The sequence below is a fragment of the Geotrypetes seraphini genome, chromosome 6 (assembly GCF_902459505.1).
Source record: "Geotrypetes seraphini chromosome 6, aGeoSer1.1, whole genome shotgun sequence".
NCBI lineage: Eukaryota > Metazoa > Chordata > Amphibia > Gymnophiona > Dermophiidae > Geotrypetes > Geotrypetes seraphini.
In genome coordinates this window covers 3,162,212-3,182,640 of record NC_047089.1, presented here as the reverse complement: position 1 = coordinate 3,182,640, position 20,429 = coordinate 3,162,212, and the positions used below count along the sequence as shown (strand labels likewise).

The 20,429-nt window shown below is 46.7% G+C and overlaps 1 protein-coding gene across 8 annotated transcripts in view; it reads right to left on the bottom strand.

Annotated features, from left to right (window-relative positions):
- Positions 1-5,122: 5,122 nt before the first annotated feature.
- Positions 5,123-20,429, bottom strand: part of LOC117362615 (zinc finger protein 585B-like) — a 70,633-nt gene continuing 55,326 nt past the window's right edge. For 7 of the 8 annotated variants that reach the window (XM_033949242.1, XM_033949246.1, XM_033949248.1 and 4 more), the window contains 2 exons: positions 19,484-19,607; positions 5,123-6,181 (listed from right to left, as the gene is read on the bottom strand). In XM_033949242.1, the coding sequence (XP_033805133.1) occupies positions 5,520-6,181; positions 19,484-19,607 (786 nt within the window). In that variant the 3' untranslated portion in view covers positions 5,123-5,519. The remainder of the gene's footprint in view (positions 6,182-19,483; positions 19,608-20,429) is intronic. The other variant, XM_033949249.1, reaches the window with a different exon arrangement.

The window sequence follows — 20,429 nt, the reverse complement described above, 5'->3', positions numbered from 1 at the left end:
CTGATATGTAATGCAACATTTGCAGGGAAAATGTAACTGAAAGGTCACTCCTAAATTCAAAACAGACTGATGATAAGTCAGGAATTTCTTACGTCTGACTTGTGTCCACTTCGATATATCAGGAAAAATTTAGATTTTGAATCCATGAAATTCAACATTATAATTGCTTCTTTATCTTGAAGAAAAACAAAGGTTACCAGTAGAGTGGCCCTAGTCATACTTTCCACCTTAGATGACTCCAACATACCAGTAAGATCCAAATCTCCTGGATGTCCGTCCCCTTTTTCTTTATCCACTTTAGGAACATTTAAGTAATATCATTTTTGCAGTGGTGGCATATTATTTTCTGGGCATTTCAAAACAAAAATTACAAATGATTGAAATAAATCCCTAGAAGACTGAAATCTAGAGACAGGAAAATTCAAAAATCTTAAGTTCAAGTTTCTGTTCACATTCTCCAGATTTTCAGTTTTCCTAGTAAGTTTTTATCTTTCAATTGCAAATTAGTAGAAACCTTCAATTCTGCCACCGAATTCTCAACTTTGTCCATTCTAACAGATTGTTGTTGAAATTTCTCTTCAAAATTCTTGAATTGAGTATTATCTTTGCACTGAAGAAATGAACTGGGAGCATACCTTACGCAAATTTTCCACAGCACTCCAGACAGTTTCCATGTCTATCACCGCTGGTCTAGTCAGGGGAGAAGGGAGAGAAATCTCAGGAGACTCCACCACAGGTATCACCTCCATAGTGTTGAGAGGTGTTCTCTATCCCTGCCACACTTCGGCTTACAAGTTCTCCAGCCGCTGAAGCTGACTGCAAAGAAATCGGCAAGTTGAAATCTCCATCCGGGGTCAGGGGTGAAACCTGCAGTGTCGATGGAGATAACAACACCAGCGCTTCCTGAGAAGCTGTAAGCGTCCCCGAAATCGTCCCGGGACACGGAGGAACTGCAGACCCCAATGGGCTCAGCGAAACATCGCCCTCCAAGACCGAGGTCTGCCCACCTCAGTCAGCAGAGACGCCTGCTCCAACTGGGACAGCAACAGACGTTATCGCTGTCTGCTGCATCAATGAAGTGGAAGAGGAGGCAGGAAGATCACTCCTCTGCTTACCCCTGCACTTCGGCATCATCAAATATAGCAGGTAAAACTTTAATTGGGAAAGTTAAAGATTTTGCCAATAAAGTGCAGGAGCCACTAAATACTCGTCTTACTCCGTCCTGGAAATGGTTTTCAAGGGCGATGATGTAGAGGAGCTGAAAGAAATCTCTGTAAACCTGGAAAACATACTAATCCAAATTGACAATGTTAAAAAGTGAAAAAAATCACCTGGACTGGATGGTATACATCCCAGGGTACGGAAAGAACTCAAACATGAAATTGTTGGTCTGCTGTTAGTGAACTGTAATTTATCGCTAAAATTGTCCATAGTACCTGAAGGTTGGAGGGTGGCCAATGTTATGCTGATTTTAAAAAAGGGTTCCGGGGTGATCCAGGAAATTACAGACTGGTAAGCCTGACTTTGGTGCCGGGCAAAATAGTGAAAATTATTATAAAAAAATAAAATTATGGAACCCATAGATAAACATGGTTTAATGGAACAGAGTCTTCTTCGGTTCAGCCAAGGGAGGTCTTGCTTCGCCAATTTGCTTGATTTCTTTGAAGGTATGAATAAATATGTGGATAAGTGAGCCAGTTGACGTAGTATATCTAGATTTTCAGAAAGCTTTTAACAAAGTTCCTCATGAGAAAATTAAAGAGTTATGGGACAGGAGGCGATGTTCTGTTGTGAATTTAGAACAAGTGAGGTAATTTGAAAAGAGAAGGCTGAGGGGGGATATGTTTCAGGTCTACAAAATCCTGAATGATGTAGAACAAGTAAGAGTGAATTGATTTTTCATCCTTTCAAATAGTACAAAAACCTAGGGATATACAATGAAATTACAAGGGTATACTTTTAAAACAAATAGGAGGGATTTTTTTTTTACTCAAAGGAAACATTACATTCTTACTTTGTTAATATTCTCTTTTAAACTGGACAGGTAGTCTTGACCCATTAGTTGCAGAGAGTCCACTGTTTGTTTTCATGGCCCAACTCCCATCAATCTGGGATGAGCTCTACCCCCTCAGTCTTACTCTCTAAAAGCGAGGAACAGGAAGCCTGTCTGTTCTGCTTGAGATTAACCTTTATTATTTTGGGGAGTTTTATTATCTGGTCAGAGCCTTTTGGTGCTACAGAGGATCCCGGTCACCCCAGGGCATCTCTGGCTGTGAGATGATACAGACTCTCAGGGCTGTGGTCTGTAGCCCATAGGAACATGCCCTGCATGATTCCTGTGTGGCCAGTCTGCATCAGTAGTTCTCAAAGCTCAGTGTCTGTGCCCTTGGGAGCAATCTTACCCTAGGATCATCTGCAGTGAGCTTGAGCGGCTCACCCCAGGTTCTGTCTGCAGTGGGCTTGAGCACAGACTGAGCGGTTCCCGTGATAGTTTTATCCCGAATCGGGACTGACTGCATTCCTTCCCCCATGATGTCGTACAGTTCCGACAGGGATCTGAGGGTCCAGTTCTGTTGGACTTCAGGCTTGTCGGAGGCAGAAATCTTCTCTCTCCCAGAGGTTTCCCTATGCAGCTCCAGCACAGAAGCATGGCACAGTGAGTAAGGCTATTGCAGCATATAGGAAAAAAATCAGGAGTTCCTTAAAAGACAAAGCGCAACCACAAGCCTGTGGATAAACACCAGAAGCCAGCATGGGAGACCCTGCCACGACCCTCTGATCCATTACTTGGAGATAACCAATGAGTTCTGACAGTCTCAGTCTGATCACCTCTTTGTGTTTATGAATGTGGCACGTTGGGGGAGATCGGCATGTAAAGCGACCATATCCAGGTGGATCAGAATGGCTATATCTTCTGCCTAGATTGAAAGCAAAAAGCAGTCTCCAGTGGTGGTGAAGGCGCACTCCACTCGCAACATCGTGTCATCTTGGGTAGAGTCTAGAGCAGTTTCACCTGCAGAGATTGTCAGGGTGGTCACTTGGTCCAATCTCCATATATTCACTACGTTTTACAAGGTAGATGTAGCAGCAGGGATGGACACAGCTTTTGTGTCCTCAATACTAGCAGAAGGTTAATCTGGCCCACCCTCAGCACCTAGGATTGCTCTGATACGTCCCACTGGTCAAGAAGGGAAGATTAGGTTCTTCTTCCTTGTAAACAGGAATGGTAGTCTTGGCGCCTGACCTGTCAGACGTATCCTAGCCTGATTTCTGTTTCAGACATGCCTGCTTAGTCAGATGTCTTGTTTCTATCTCCTGCCCAGTAGTGTCATAAGTGACTTGTAAATACTGAGCAACAGAACTATTGGTGCAAATGGCACACAGCTAGGGGGCTCCTTTTGTTTCCTGTATACTACGTCCACATCTCAAAATTTATTGACCGTCTCATCGTTGAAAGTAATTAATAGATGCCGTAATCCATCTCCCTGCCTTTTTAAGAGGAAAAAACCCAGATGAATTCAAGGGATCTCTAGAGTGTTTTCTTTTGAAAGATGCCTTCGATTCCAAACTTTGGTCTCTTTCCCATGAATCCTCTCTTCCCCTCCCATTCGTGTTATCCTCATTTGTTTCTTTTCCTTTTAAATTGTAGTTCTCCCTTTTCCCACATGTAATTCATGTTTGAGACTTTTTAAAGATTACTCGTTCCCCTTATTTTATTGTAAATCGCTTAGAATTTTATGTAAAGCAATCAAGCCAATTTTTAGGAAACTTGAAACTTTGCACCACTTTTGTTGCTTAATGTTTGTATTTAGAGCAGAGCAGAGTTATGTGGTTTCAGGGAGTTTCCCTGAACCCATCTCTTATGTTTGCACTCTTGGAGTCAGTAGAAACTTTGGTACCGACTGAGGGGGTGGAACTCATCCTAGAGTGGTGGGAGGTGGAGCATGAAAACAAAAGAGTAGGCTCTCTGCAGCCTTCGTGGCTAACTAGGCTTTAACCCGTTGGTCAAGACTACCAGTCCGGTTGCAGAACAAGAATAAACTCCGGAACTCGATGCCAGAGGATATAGTAACAGTGGTTAGCATAGTTGGGTTTAAGAAATGTTTGGACAAGTTCCTGGAAGAAAAGTCCATTGTCTGCTATTGAGACAGATTTGGGAAAGCCACTATTTGCCCTAAATTGGTAGCATGGAACGTTGCTACTCTTTGGGATTCTACATGAAACCTTGTAATTCTGTCTGGAATCTTGATACTCTTTGGGATTCTACATGGAATGTTGCTACTATTTGGGTTTCTGCCAGGTACTGGAAAGAGGTTTGGCCAAGTATGGCTGTTCTTACGTCTTTTCCAGTCCCCATTTCCTGTGATTCGAGATATCCTCCCTTCTGCCCCTTTTTCAATTCCATTTTTCTGTGATTTTAGATATCCTGAGTTTGCTTTTGGCCTTGACCTTAAGTGGATTCTACAAGCTCTCTTCAGGTCTCTGAACCACATGTACACAAATATCTCAAGAGCTCTCGTAGTAATTTGTAACCCTCTGATCAAGGAGACTAGAGTGGATACCACACCTGTAAGTTCATCTGGTATACTATTGCTTTGGCCTGAAGAGCTGCTTAAGAATCTGAAGTGTCAAAAATTAGTATTTTAACTTTTCACTGGGAGAATTTGCCTGAGTCCGTGAGAATACGAAGGTTGTGGGTGCATCCAGTGAATCATGAGTTCAGCTCCTGGGTCTGGTTTCTGCCAGACTAAAAGAAATACATAAAAACCACAGCAGTAGCAGGAAGAAAGGAAAGGTCAGCACCATACCTGTAAAAGAAACTTTGCAGTTTCCAAGCTCGGCTACACTATCGCCTTTGTGATAAGTCATATCTTCATCCCATAACTTTGACGACTTTAGCATTCTTTTCTTTATGTATTTTATTGTGCTTTTAGCTTTTATAAGACAAGGCAGCGTATCAAATCTTATTAAACATAAACATAATAGGTTTTGCAGCTTACGAAGGCCCAGTTTGCTCCTGGCTGGAGATGGCTATTTGAGCCAGACCCACAGTATGGAGAACCATCTCCTAGGAATACCAAAGATCCTGCCCGGGACCGACATACACACTTGCACAGCCCTGTAAATAGAATAAGACTATTTATTAATTTTTGTTGCTAACTAGTACACTCATTTTTTTTGTTATATAAAAACAAAATCTGAAAAGATTCTCAGGATAGTCACAACACAGATTTCTTGGTGACACAATTCAACGTGTGAAATGAATGGTCCCCAAGCAGGATCTCATCAGACACAGAAAGCAGGTTCAGTCCTTGGCTCTGTCTGTGCCACATCCCACACCTGGCCTGCAGTGACCAGTGCCCTGTACAGGGGCCCAGCAGCATCAGACGTTTTCCAGGCTCACCACATCTCTGGCTCCTTACGACATGTCCCACATGTCTTCCAAAACATGCATACCTTATTCTCCTGGATTGTGCTGGGAACACATGCCTTGCTGAAGTCTTTCGCACAGCTAGAGGTCAGCCCCTTGTATAACCCGTATGAACCTTCTGGTGCTTGATGAGCTCAGAACGCCACCGGAAACCCTTCCCACATTCAGTACATGGAAAGGGCCTCTCCCCCGTGTGTGTTTTCTGGTGTGTGGTGAGGTGCTGCCGCTGAATAAAGTTCTTCCCACATTCAGTACATGTATACGGTCTCTCCCCTGTGTGTATCCTCTCGTGGATGATGAGGGAGGTGTGCCGCCGGAAACTCTTCCCACACTCGTTACAAATATAGAATCTCTCTGCCATGTGAGTTCTTTGATGTTTTACAAGATCGGAGTTCCGAATGAAGCTTTTCTGACACTGAGTACACTGAAAGGGTCTCTCTTGTGCATGCTCCTTCAGGGGCTCAGCAAGGCCAGAACATTCTGCAGAGGGAGTCCGTGGTCCTTCCACCGGAAGACCCTGTGGCACAGCACAATCTGACGTAGTGCCCGGGACTGTGTTCCTTTCCATGGACTGCCCTCGTTCATCTCTTCCAGGATTTTCCTTTTGCTGAAACACATAGTTTTGCTCCCTCTCTGTACAAGGCACAACATTGTCCTTAGACTCTCCGGGAAATGCCAGCAGTGGCTCCAACTCTTCAGGGCTCTTCATTTGATTTTCCTTTCCATTTTTATTCATCCACGTGTCATCACCTGCAGAGATAGAGAGACCCACAGTGAGTCTATGGTAGGGTGGGAAGGTCAACTTCAAAGGAAAGAGAAATTATTGTTATGTTTTTATAGCTAACCTACCATATTCTGTTGCTGTAGGCTTCATGAGGAGAACCTTTTCTATTACTACCTGTATGCAACTCCCAAATGTTCAGCAGTTCAAAGAAAATTGAGTCCATTCAGCTGAAACACACACCTACTAAGCACAAAAGTACACTCTAAACAGGCTGAAAAGATGATGGCGAAAGCTAGAAGCATGCTAGGTTGCATAGGGAGAGGTATGGCCAGTAAGAAAAAGGAGGAATTGATGCCTCTGTATAAGACTCTGGTGTGACCTCATTTAGAATATTGTGAACCTTCAAAAAGATAGAAAAAAGATGGAGTCGGTCCAGAGGAAGGCTACTAAAATGGTGTGCGGTCTTCGTGGTAAAGCGTATGGGGACAGACTTAAAGATCTCAATCTGTATTCTTTGGAGGAGAGAAGGGAGATATGATAGAGAAGTTTAAATACATGGTGTAAATGTTCATGAGTCGAGTCTCTTTAATTTGAAAAGAAACTCTGCAATGAGAGGGCATAGGATGAAGTTAAGAGGTGAAAGGCTCCGGAGTAATCTAAAGAAATACTTTTTTGCAGAAAGGGTGGTAGATGCATGGAACAGTCTTTCAGAAGAGGTGGTGGAGACGGAGACTGTGTCTGAATTCAAAAGGGCCTGGGATAGGCACATGGGATCTCTCGGAGAGAGAAAGAGATAATGGTTACTGTGGATGGGAAAACTGGGACTCTTTTCCCTGGAGAAGAGGAGACTTAGAGAGGATATGATAGAGACTCATAAGATCATGAGGGGCATAGAGAGAGTAGAGAGGGACAGATTATTCAAACTTTCAAATAATAAAAGAACAAGAGGGCATTCGGAAAAGTTGAAAGGGGACAGATTCAAAACGAATGCTAGGAAGTTCTTCTTTACCCAACGTGTGGTGGACACCTGGAATGCGCTTCCAGAGGGTGTAATAGGGCAGAGTACGGTACTGGGGTTCAAGAAAGGATTGAACAATTTCCTGCTGGAAAAGGGGATAGAGGGGTATAGATAGAGGATTACTGCACAGGTCCTGGACCTGTTGGGCCGCCGCATGAGCGGACTGCTGGGCACATGGACCTCAGGTCTGATCCAGCAGAGGCATTGCTTATGTTCTTATCTGCCATCATGTTTCTATATAAAATGAGAGCCCATAAAGACCAGTCTCCCCCATCCATACCAACTGTTCATATCTACTACCCCTTCCTTCGAGATCCAGAGAAATGTCGCCAACACCCTTCCCATAAACAAGTTATTTCCTTAGATTACTCCCTTTGACCTCCTCATCCCAGAGCTCTCTTTCCCTTCTATTTATTCCTCCCCAAAGCACACATATTGAGATCATTAAGTCTGTCTCCAGATGCTTTATCATAAAGACCACTGACGCCATCCTATTTATAGCTTTTTGAAGCTGTATTTTCTACAACTGTGCACAGCAATCCATATAAGGTCTCTCCCATGCCTTCTTTTTCTTCCTAGCCATTCCTCCCCCATACACCCATCACCTTTTCTACCTGTTTGCTCACCTCCACCCCTTCATGCATGGAAGAACTTCAACTCTCATACTGTACCACTCTCTTGGTTTTATGTAGCTCCAACATGTGACTTTATATGTTTTAATATTAAATCTTAGCTCCAAAATTTGTCAGGCTTTGCTAGATCCCTTTTCATGTTACGCATACACCCTATTGCATATTTGGTATCATCTACTAAAAAGCAAATTTTTCCCAATAATCCTTCCATGATATTGGTTATCCCTGTTCCAGCTCCAAATCTTAAGCTTGCTAGATTTGAGGTTTGGAAGGCTTTAAGCTGCTCTTGGCAATCTGGAGTACAGTCCAACCTGCACAGCACATTGATATTCTCCTGAGAGATTTGATCAAAAGTACTGATCATAAAGAATGCATGTAAAATGGATCCCCTGCATCCTCAGCCTTTTTCCAAGTGATACCGTACTCCAAGACAGTGATCGTCCTGCTGATGCTACAATTGGAAATTAACATTGACAAAACATAGAAGACACGGTACTACTCGAAAGGGTCCAGAGAAGAGCGACTAAGATGGTTAAGGGGCTGGAGGAGTTGCTGTACAGCGAAAGATTAGAGAAACTGGGCCTTTTCTCCCTCGAACAGAGGAGATTGAGAGGGGACATGATCGAAACATTCAAGGTACTGAAGGGGATAGACTTAGTAGATAAGGACAGGTTGTTCACCCTCTCCAAGGTAGGGAGAATGAGAGTGCAAACATAAGGAAGTTCTTCTTCACTCAGAGAGTGGTGGAAAACTGGAACGCTCTTCCGGAGGCTGTCGTAGGGGAAAACGCCCTCCAGGGATTCAAGACAAAGTTAGACAAGTTCCTGCTGAATCAGAACGTACGCAGGTAGGGCTAGTATCGGTTAGGGTGCTGGTCTTTGACCAGAGGGCCGCCGGGCACGATGGACCACTGGTTTGACCTAGCAGCGGCAATTCTTATGTTCTTATGTTAATCCATAAACCTTTCAGCTTTGCAAATCAAACCCTTCCCCACTAGTCACTCATATTTAAGATGCCTCACCAATGTGCTGCGTTTCTTTGAAGATGTGGATAAAGGAGAGCCAGATGATGACGTGCATCTAGATTTTCAGAAAGCTTTTGACAAGGTTCCTCTTGAGACGCTCCTGAGAGGCAATGCTTTGTTGTGGATTAGGAATTGGTTACTGGACAGAAATCCGAGGGTAGGGTTAATGGCCATTTTTCTCAATAGTGGAGTGCCTGCCGCCAGTTTGTGTACTGGGACTGGTGCTGTTTAACATACAGGGTGAGCTAAAAGCAGGGAGACACTATTTATTCATTAGTTCTTTTTATTTTACAGGTATTGAATGGATAGATATAATACAGTCCTGATTATATGATAAATCAAATAAAAGCGAAACTGTGTAACTTATACAAAAACTTCACACAAATGTTATTTTGACATTGTAAAATAAAAAGAACTAATGAATAAATACTCAGAGAATAGTTAAGCTAAAGCCCAAGGAGGGGGCCGGAGGAGCAGGAGGGTCTGACTGGGCACCCCTCCTGCTCCCAACTTAAAGGGGAGCCAGTGGTAGGAGGGAGTGGGCATCCCTCCTGCCTTTTTCTTCGCAATGGAGGGCCTTCATGGCATCCCTCCTGCCATCTTTTTGGGGTTCGGGTGGGTCACCGCAATTGTCGGGGGTAGGGAGGGGTCATGTGATTGTCATCAGGTCAGCAGTGGGGGATTTTTTCATTTTTTTTTGGGGGGGGGGACAGATATTTTGTGTGTGTAATACATACAAAATATGTGCCATTAAAAAAAACAAAAAATAAACCCAACAGGTCTACAGCAGTCGGGTTTTAGGATCGTAAAACATTACATTAGTGACTTCTATTCCGCCTGAACCTTGCAGTTCTAGGCGGATTACATCAGAAGAAAACTGGACATTTAGGGAGCTGATTACATAATTGAGTCTTGGGGAGAAATTACAAGATAGGTAGAAAATTGAGGATTACATCAGACGAAAACTGGACATTTACAGGGAAATTACAGTTTAGGGGGCTGGTTACATAGTTGAGTCTTAGAAGGGAAATTACAGGAGGAGTAGAGATTTGAGGGGGAATTTTACAGGGGAGGAGGAAGGACAAGGGGGGGAGTTAAGATATCTGGATACATTTTTTGAATAACAGGGTTTTGATTTCTTTTCGAAATGATTTGAAGTCACTTGTTGCTGTCAGCAGGTGGCGATTGAGGGGTCTAGTTTCGCTGCCTGCGTTGCTAGTAGGTTGTCATCCATCTTCTTGCGCTGAGTTCCTATGAAAATGGGGTCTGAGTTCTGCTTTGTCTGGTTGTCAGGTTCCGATTTAGGCGATTGTTTAGGTGGGCGGGTGCAGTACCATTTATTAATTTAAATAATAGACAGTATAATTTGAATTGAATTCGAGCTTGTATAGGTAGCCAGGTTGAATCTAGGTAGGCGTTGGTGATGTGGTCAAATTTTCCAAGTGAATAGATCCGTTTTGTACAGTCTGTAATTGTTTTATTAAGTTTGTGGGTATTGGAAGGTAGAGGATATTGCAGTAGTCCACTAGACTTAGGACTAGGGATTGGACTATGAGCCTATATTGCTCTTTGTCGAAGAATTTTCTTATTTTTCGTAGATTGCGCATGGTTAAAAATGCTTTTTGAGTAGTCTTGTTGATTTGGACCTGCAATGTGCAGCATCTATCTATCGTCACTCCTAGGAGTTTGAGAGTGGACTGTATGGGGTATTTGGTGGCATTTATTTCTAATTCAGTTATGGATGGGGTTTTGTCCTTTTCAAGCAATAGAAATTTTGTTTTGTCCGAGTTCAGCTTCAATTTGTGGTCTATCATCCATTTTACCACTGCTTCTAGTGTTTTTTTCAGGTTATCTGTTGAAGTGGGATCTGGTGACTCGAAGGGGAGGAGTATGGTTATGTCGTCTGCGTAGCTGAATGAAGTTACTTCTATGTTGTCTAGAATGGTACCAAGGGAGGATATGAAGAGGCGACAGTGGTGACCCTTGAGGTACTCCACAGGGGTTAGACCAGGGGTAAAACCCGATGCAAAATAGCCAAGCAAATGTTAAGGAATCAGTCGCTTGGCTATTTTGCATGGGGTTTTACAAATTTGCATGACCAGATTGGAAAATGGGTGATTGAGGGGGAAAACCCGCGGTGGTCCGTTTTGTGAATCGGGTCAGTTAGCAGTGAAAAGAGGTTTAGCGACGATCGCTGTCTTTAGTGAATGGGGGCCTTTTTTTTTTACAAAGGTCTTCCAGTTAGGCAGTTAGAAACTGCTCTTTTCTTTAGTTGCCTGATTAAAAGATGACTCATCCAGTGTGTTGCTGGCATCACTTCACTTTAGAAGCACAGCTGTCAAATAAATAGCTAACCCAGATCCCAGCTGCTCTTGTCCTGAGTAGGAGCTGAGAGAGGATCTGCTAAGGGGAAGAAAAACTTCATTGAAATATCTTACTTGCTAGCATTCAAACTTGGGCATCAGGAGGTTATTTCATTGTTCTTCTCTTTTTTAGTTCAGGACTTTTTCAGCAAAGTAAGTTTAGGCAATACTGTAGCCTTTAGAGTATCTGTTAGGGTTTATAAATAAAAAGTGTTTTCGTCTAGATTAGTATTTTAGGTTGCACTTCAGAGCATTAGATCAGATTAGGGCACAGATAGCAGTTGAGGAAAGTCTTGTTTAGTGATTAACTTCCACCCACCCTCCCCTGGCCTGATCTCTGATTTATAGTTCCTTGAACCAATCAAAAGTCTACAGACATAATTAGCTCTTAACAAATTGTCTGAGAATCCCTAGAGAGTAACCTACCAATTACAACACTGCAAAATAATAATAAAAATTAAACATTACTCTAACCTAACATACGAGTATAACTAGTAATCTCAGGGGAACGTAGAAAGCACAGTTACTTACCGTAACAGGTGTTATCCAGGGACAGCAGGCAGATATTCTTAACGTATGGGTGACGTCACCGACGGAGCCCCGGTACGGACCTTTTTAACTAGAAAGTTCTAGTTGGCCGCACCGCGCATGCGCTGGTGCCTTCCCGCCCGACGGAGGAGTGCGTGGTCTCCAGTTAAGATAAGCCAGCTAAGAAGCCAACCCGGGGAGGTGGGTGGGTCGTAAGAATATCTGCCTGCTGTCCCTGGATAACACCTGTTACGGTAAGTAACTGTGCTTTATCCCAGGACAAGCAGGCAGCATATTCTTAACGTATGGGTGACCTCCAAGCTAACAGAGAGGGAGGGGGGATGGTTGGCCATTAGGAAAATAAATTTTGTAACACAGATTGGCCGAAGTGTCCATCCCGCCTGGAGAAGGCATCCAGGCAGTAGTGAGTAGTGAATGTGTGAACTGAAGACCAAGTGGCCGCCTTGCAGATTTCCTCAATAGGCGTAGAGCGGAGGAAAGCCACAGAAGCAGCCATAGCTCGGACCCTGTGGGCCGTGACAGCTCCTTCCAGCGACAGGCCAGCTCGAGCATAACAGAACGCAATACAGGCAGCAAGCCAATTGGACAGCGTCCGTTTAGATACAGGGTGACCCAGACGGTTAGGATCGAAGGTCAGAAAGAGTTGAGGAGAGGAGCGGTGAGCCCTGGTACGGTCAAGGTAGTACGCCAGGGCACGCTTACAATCCAGCGTGTGAAGAGCCTGTTCCCCAGGATGAGAATGGGGTTTAGGGAAGAAGACAGGCAGTACGATGGACTGGTTGAGGTGAAAGGCTGAAACCACCTTAGGAAGGAATTTAGGATGGGTACGCAGAACCACCTTGTCATGGTGAAAAACAGTGAACGGTGGATCGGCGACCAGTGCATGTAGCTCACTAACCCTCCTGGCAGAGGTGATGGCAATGAGGAAAAGCACCTTCCATGTGAGAAGTTTGAGCGAGGTAGTAGCAAGAGGCTCAAAAGGAGGTTTCATGAGGGCTGACAAAACCACATTGAGGTCCCAGACGACGGGGGGAGGCTGAAGAGGTGGTTTGATATTGAAGAGGCCTCTCATGAACCGGGAAACCAGAGGATGAGCCGTGAGGGGTTTTCCAAGAATAGGCTCATGAAACGCAGTGATGGCACAGAGGTGCACTCTGATTGAGGTCGACTTGAGGCCAGCGTCGGAGAGAGAGAGCAAATAGTCCAGTACAGTTTCCACCGCCAGGGAGGTGGGATTGTGATGATGAAGGAGACACCAAGCGGAGAACCGGGTCCACTTCTGATGGTAACATTGGAGTGTGGAGGGTTTCCTGGAGGCATCCAAAATGCGACGGACCGGCTGAGACAGGTTTGCTGGAGAGGTCAGCCCGAGAGAAACCAAGCTGTCAGGTGGAGGGAAGACAGATTGGGATGTAGCAGAGACTGATGTTGCTGCGTAAGCAGAGAAGGAAATACAGGAAGAGGAATGGGCTCCCTGGCGCTGAGTTGAAGCAGGAGGGAGAACCAGTGTTGTCTGGGCCACCGAGGAGCGATGAGAATCATCGTGGCCCTGTCCTTGCGGAGCTTGAACAGGGTCCGCAACATCAGAGGAAGTGGAGGGAAGGCATAGAGGAACCGATCCGTCCAGTCGAGTAGGAAAGCATCCGGGGCCAGACGATGTGGAGAGAAGAGTCTGGAGCAGAACTGGGGCAGCTGATGGTTGTGAGGAGCTGCAAAGAGGTCCACCTGTGGAGTGCCCCATCGAGCAAAGATGGAGTGGAGAGTGGGAGGATCCAGGGTCCACTCGTGAGGTTGAAGGATGCGGCTGAGCCGGTCGGCCAGGGAGTTCTGTTCGCCCTGGATATAGACGGCTTTGAGATACAGATTGTGGGCTGTGGCCCAGGTCCAAATTCGGAGGGCCTCCTGACAAAGGAGACGAGATCCGGTGCCTCCTTGCTTGTTGATGTAGTACATGGCGACTTGGTTGTCCGTGCATAGGAGAAGAACTTGAGGATAGAGAAGGTGCTGGAAGGCCTTGAGAGCATAAAACATGGCTCTGAGTTCCAGGAAATTGATGTGATGTTGACGCTCCTGAGGGGTCCAGAGTCCCTGGGTGCGTAGATCCCCCATGTGAGCTCCCCATGCATAGGGGGAGGCATCTGTGGTGATGATCATGGAATGAGGGGGCGGATGAAGAAGGAGGCCCCTGGAAAGATTTGAGGAGTTCAACCACCATTGAAGAGATTGCTGAAGAGACGATGTTACAGAGATGGGATGAGAAAGAGGATCCCTGGTCTGTGACCATTGGTTGGCGAGGGTCCATTGTGGTATTCTCAGATGGAGTCGCGCCAGAGGAACCACATGGACTGTCGAGGCCATGTGACCCAGAAGAATCATCATCTTGCGAGCAGGGATGGATGGTTGGAGGAGTACCTGTCGACAGAGGTGAAGCAGTGTCCGGTGCCGGTCGGCAGGAAGGAACGCTCTCATGGAGTTGGTATCGAGAAGAGCTCCGATGAACTGAAGGCGCTGCGTGGGAAGCAGATGCGACTTGGGATAATTGATCTCGAACCCCAGGAGATGGAGGAAAGAGATGGTGTGGTGAGTGGATTGCAGCACAAGTGGAGCGGTTGTTGCTTTCACCAACCAATCGTCCAAGTAGGGGAACACTTGTAGGTTGTGGGACCTGAGAAAGGCCGCTACCACAATCAGGCATTTGGTGAACACCCTGGGCGATGATGCGAGACCAAAGGGCAGCACCTTGTATTGATAGTGGTGATTCTGAACCTGGAATCGGAGGTAGCGACGTGAAGCCTGATGGATTGGAATGTGGGTGTAGGCCTCCTTGAGGTCCAGGGAACATAGCCAGTCGTGTTGAGAGAGAAGAGGATAAAGTGTGGCAAGGGAGAGCATTCTGAACTTCTCCTTGACCAAACACTTGTTGAGGTTCCTGAGGTCGAGGATAGGACGAAGATCTCCCGTTTTCTTGGGTACCAGGAAGTAGCGGGAGTAAAAACCTTGACCCCTCTGGTCTTGCGGAACTTCTTCGATGGCATTGAGGAGGAGAAGGGATTGGACCTCCCGAAGGAGGAGAGGAATTTGGGAGGAGTGAGAAGCAGACTCTACGGGAGGATGATCTATGGGTAGAGTTTGGAACCTTAGTGAGTATCCGTGACGGATGATGTTGAGAACCCACAGGTCTGACGTGATGGCCTCCCAGCGGTGGAGGAAGATGGTGAGGCGGCCTCCGATAGGCTGAGGAAGAGGCATGGAAGGTTGGAGACTGGCTATGCCCTGGAGAAAGGAGTCAAAAGGGCTGAGGGTTTTTAGTCGAAGGGAGAGGCTTGGTCGCCTGGTGGGACTGAGAACGAGCCTGAGTGTGTTGTTGTTGTTGGTGGCGAGGCCGGCGGGATTGTTGCTGAGGAGGATTCAGCGGCCTGGCAGAGAATCGACGTTGATAAGAGGACTGAGGCCTGTATGGTCGTGCCGGTGGAGTCTTCTTCTTCGGCTTAATGAGGGTGTCCCATCTGGTCTCATGAGCCGAAAGTTTTTGTGTTGTGGTATCAAGAGATTCCCCAAAAAGTTCATCACCAAGGCAGGGCGCGTTGGCGAGACGGTCCTGGTGGTTCACATCAAGGTCAGACACCCTCAACCAGGCTAGGCGTCGCATGGCTACAGCTAGTGCAGAGGCTCGTGAAGTAAGCTCGAAGGAGTCGTAAATCGAGCGCACCATAAATTTTCTGAGCTGAAGGAGGCTGGAAATCTGCTGTTGGAAAAGTGGGATTTTACGCTCGGGTACATACTTTTCCAAAGCAGAAAGTTGTTGGACCAGGTGTTTCATATAAAATGAAAAATGAAACGAGTAATTGTTGGCTCTGTTAGCCAGCATGGCATTCTGGTACAGGCGCTTTCCAAATTTGTCCATAGTTTTTCCCTCTCTGCCAGGAGGGGTGGAGGCATACACACTAGATCCCTGAGATTTCTTTAGAGTGGACTCTACGAGGAGGCTCTCATGGGGCAATTGGGTTTTATCAAATCCCGGGATCGGGATGACCCGGTATAAACTGTCCAGTTTTTTAGGGGCACCTGGGACAGTCAGTGGGGTTTCCAAATTTTTATAAAATGTTTCCCGTAGGATATCATGTACGGGGAGTTTAAGAAATTCCTTGGGAGGTTGGTCGAAGTCCAAGGCTTCTAAAAATGCCTGGGACTTCTTGGAGTCGGACTCAAGTGGGATGGAGAGAGCCGCAGACATCTCCCGAAGGAATTTCGTGAAGGAGGATTGCTCGGGCTTGGAAGTGGTTTCAGCCATAGAGGGTTCCTCATCGGTAGAAGAGGCATCCTCTTCGGTACCGAGTGGGGATTGCTCCCACAGGTCTGGGTCCCTGACAGCCGGTTCAGTATGGCGTGTTTTAGAAAGGGACTTGCCAGATCGCATGGATACGGTGCCGGGGGATGAAGACCGGCGTCGATCCCTGTCCCTGGAGGAATGGTGCCCATCCCGGTCCCGAGATGACCGGCGTCGATCTGGGGCCTGGGTCGGGTCCTCTGCCGAGCAAGTCTGAAGTACAGGCTGAGCAGATAAGACCGGCATGGATGTGTTCAGCGGTACCGAAGGGGTGGATACCGGTGGGGCGGTACCAGGCTCGGTCTGGACTGGTACCGGAAGGAGCGGTGCCAGTATGGTTGGAAGGAGCTGTTGGAGTTGCTTCTGTAGCTGCTCCTGAAGTTTGTCCTGGAGGATGGCCGAGATCCGGTCCTCCAATGGGGGCACCGGTACCGCTTTAGATTTCTTCGGTACCATAGGTGCTGCTCGACGCTCCGGCGATGAGGAGGCCGATGACGAGGCACTCACCGTGATCGGAGCGGAGCGTTTACGGGATCGGCGGGACGTCGGAAGAACCGGTGTCACCGCTGTAACAGGAGGTCGCTCAAGGGAAGTGGAAGGCTTCTTAGCCGGCTTACCTGGCGCTATCGACCCCGAAGGAGGATCAGGCGGTGTCGATGTGGCCGGTGCCGATTTAGGCGGTGCCGTCGACGTCGGGGCCTGCTCCATGGTAGAACCGGCACCGAAAAGAATATTTTGCTGTATTTGCCGGTTCTTAAGTGTGCGTTTCTTGAGAGTTGCACAGCGGGTGCAGGTGTCAGCCCGATGCTCTGGACCCAAACACTGAAGGCACCAGTTGTGTGGGTCAGTCAGAGAGATCGGGCGTGCACACCGCTGGCACTTCTTGAAGCCCGGTTGCGGGGGCATGAAGGGAAACACGGCCTCCGCGAAATCAAACCCGGAGGCTTGTATGATTACAACAGGCCCCGCCGGGGCCGGCTGCAAAAAAGCAAAGAAAAGACACGAGTGTTTTTTTTTTTTTTTTTTTTGAAAAGGAAAGTAAAGTCAAAAGACAAAATATAGAACAAAAAGGATCAAAAAAAATCGCGAGCGGGAAGGCAAAATAGAGTTTTCAACGGCCGTTGAAAGCACATGCGTCTTCTTCGCTCCGCGGAAACGAAAAAAACTGGAGACCACGCACTCCTCCGTCGGGCGGGAAGGCACCAGCGCATGCGCGGTGCGGCCAACTAGAACTTTCTAGTTAAAAAGGTCCGTACCGGGGCTCCGTCGGTGACGTCACCCATACGTTAAGAATATGCTGCCTGCTTGTCCTGGGATAATACATATTCCAACTCCCATAGCAACATAAGAAAGAAATCACCAATATTAAGATGCAGAGTCACACGTTTGATTATCTCCCAGTGGTGAGAGGTCTTATGTGTGTGCTCGGTGTAAAGAGCTCCTGGCACTCAGGGAACAGGTCCAATCTCGAGGCTAGAGGAGGAGCTGAGGGAGACATAGAGGAGACCTACAGGGACGAGGTAGAAAAATCCCACTTCCAGTCTGGCAGCCTCTGTGCTGCCTTGGAGGAGGAAGGTCTTCTTAAAGGAGAGCATCACCCTGGTGAAGTAGGAGGCAGCCCTATAGCCAGGACCTGTCCACCATGGGATGCAATGTCCTCTTGCACCAAGGATGTGTCTCAAGGGGCTTCTGCCCAAGAGGGAAGGGTTAGAGTGGGAGATTCAATCATTAGTTTCTAGTTTCAAGTTTATTTATGGCTTGATATACCGACCATCACATGTATCTGGACGGTTTACAATATTAAAAATTAGAAAAATCTAATAAAATTTAAAATTTAGTTAAAATAAAATAAAACGGGGGTAAAACTAGAACTAAGACAGATTAAGACTTGTTAGAAACAAAAGGTACTAGGGTGGACATCAGGATCATTACATTACATTACATTAGAGATTTCTATTCCGCCTGTGCCTTGCGGTTCTAAGCGGATTACAAAATTGGGTGAAAACTGGACATTTCCAGTGATCACTTGATTACTTGCCTGCCTGGTGCGAAGGTGGCAGACATCGTGCGTCACTTAGATAAGATTTTAGACAGTGCTGGGTACCAATGACATAGGGAAGTTCTGGAAGCTAAATTTAGGCTCTTAGGTAGGAAGTTAAAATCCAGAACCTCCACGCACAGGTAGAGCTCAGAGTCTCAATGCGTGGATTAGACAATGGTGCAGGGAGGAGGGTTTTAGATTTGTTAGGAACTGGGAGATATACTGGGGAAGGGGCAGCCTATTCCGCAAATAAGGGCTTCACCTTAACCAGGGTGGAACCAGGCTGCTGGCATCAATATTTAAAAAGGAGTTAGAGCAGCTTTTAAACTAGAAACTGAGAGAAGGCCAAGAGTCACTCAAAAGAGAATGGTTCGGGACAAGGTATCTTTAAAAGATATCATTATTGAAGGGAAGACAGGGCATCCCCATAGTGAGATTGCCATTCAAGCCACAGTAGACCAGATTTCCTTACATTCAGAGCAAGCTGTTTTAAAGGTTGCAAATTATCTATGCCAACTGCTGAGAAAATTGTAAACAGATATGACAAACACTGACGCCAGCCACATCCACTGCTCAGCACGCACTTCTGCTTTTTCAAAGTGCTCTTATCGTACACGCGGGAAACCTACGCACAAAAACATTGTATTAAAACATGGCTGCCTCAGGCCCATTTATTTTCTCTTGTCTGTGCTATTTTCCTTTCTTTTTTTTTAAACTCACAGCCCACAGCTGTAAGACTGAGAGAGCAGACCCCACAGGATCTCTAAACTGTATTCTGTGCCTCAAGGTGGCCGGCATACAGTTGAGACTCCTCTAGAGAAATAAAACTGGGCGGGGGGAATCGACCCTTTCGAGTGTGGCACCCCCGAGGTCAGTAGGACCCCCGAGAGGGTCCCTCAAGCTCCATCCAGACAGCAAAAAGGGATAAGAGTAAGGTTACTAATCAGATCCAACAGGCCCTAACTAACTTTAAAAAATACTGCACAAGCTTCCCACTCCACCTGCTGGAGACTGAGAACAGACTGACTGTAGATGGGACTACACAGCCCACTTGTACTACAGCCAAAAGTCAATGGGTTCTCAGTCTCCCCCTGCTGGCAGAGGAGCATAAACCCATCCATTCTGTGCCGGTCTGGAGGGACGCAAAAGAAAACTGTATTTCTTCAGTGCTCCACTATAAAACTTCCACAGGAAACACTGGGCGGGTAGTAAATGCTGAAGGGCTTTGTAAGAAGAGCACAAAACCTGAAAGTGAAATTGTCCAGGGAAGCAGAATTGTACAAATGCCTGTCCCATCTGATGCACCCAACAGGTTCCTGTGCCTCCCAGCAGGGAATGCTGTGGGCTGCTGAGGAAGAGAAATGCAGTATTTACCCAGGGAAACTGAAGTCTCTGAATTCTCCTTCATCATGTTCCGGTAAAGCTCCTTCTGCCACTCTTCCAGCTCCTTCCACTCATCTGAGAAATAGACAGCAACATCCTCAAAAGTGACTGGAGCCTGAAAAGAGAAACCCAGCCACACTCAGCATCTTCTAACTCCATAAACCCGGACTGAAGAGCCCCTATGACCCCCTGCACCTCCCGGGAGCCTGAAAAGAGAAACCCAGCCACACTCAGCATCTTCTAACTCCATAAACCCGGACTGAAGAGCCCCTATGACCCCCTGCACCTCCCGGGAGCCTGAAAAGAGAAACCCAGCCACACTCAGCATCTTCTAACTCCATAAACCCGGACTGAAGAGCCCCTATGACCCTCTGCACCTCCCGGGAGCCTGAAAAGAGAAACCCAGCCACATTCAGCATCTTCTAACTCCATAAACCCGGGACTGAAGAGCCCCTATGACCCCCTGCCCCTCCCGGGAGCCTGAAAAGAGAAACCCAGCCACACTCAGCATCTTCTAACTCCATAAACCCGGACTGAAGAGCCCCTATGACCCCCTGCACCTCCCGAGAGCCTGAAAAGAGAAACCCAGCCACACTCAGCATCTTCTAACTCCATAAACCCGGGACTGAAGAGCCCCTATGACCCCCCCCCCTGCCGCTCCCGGGAGCCTGATAAGAGAAACCCAGCCACACTCAGCATCTTCTAACTCCATAAACCCGGACTGAAGAGCCCCTATGACCCCCCTGCACCTCCCGGGAGCCTGAAAAGAGAAACCCAGCCACACTCAGCATCTTCTAACTCCATAAATCTGGGACTGAAGCCCCATCACACACCTCATCTCAGCAGTACAAAACGGAAACAGAGGAACAGTGGTTACACCCCCCCCCCCCGAATTTCAGCAAAAGAGAATTAGGGGAGCAATGACAGCAGTAGTCCT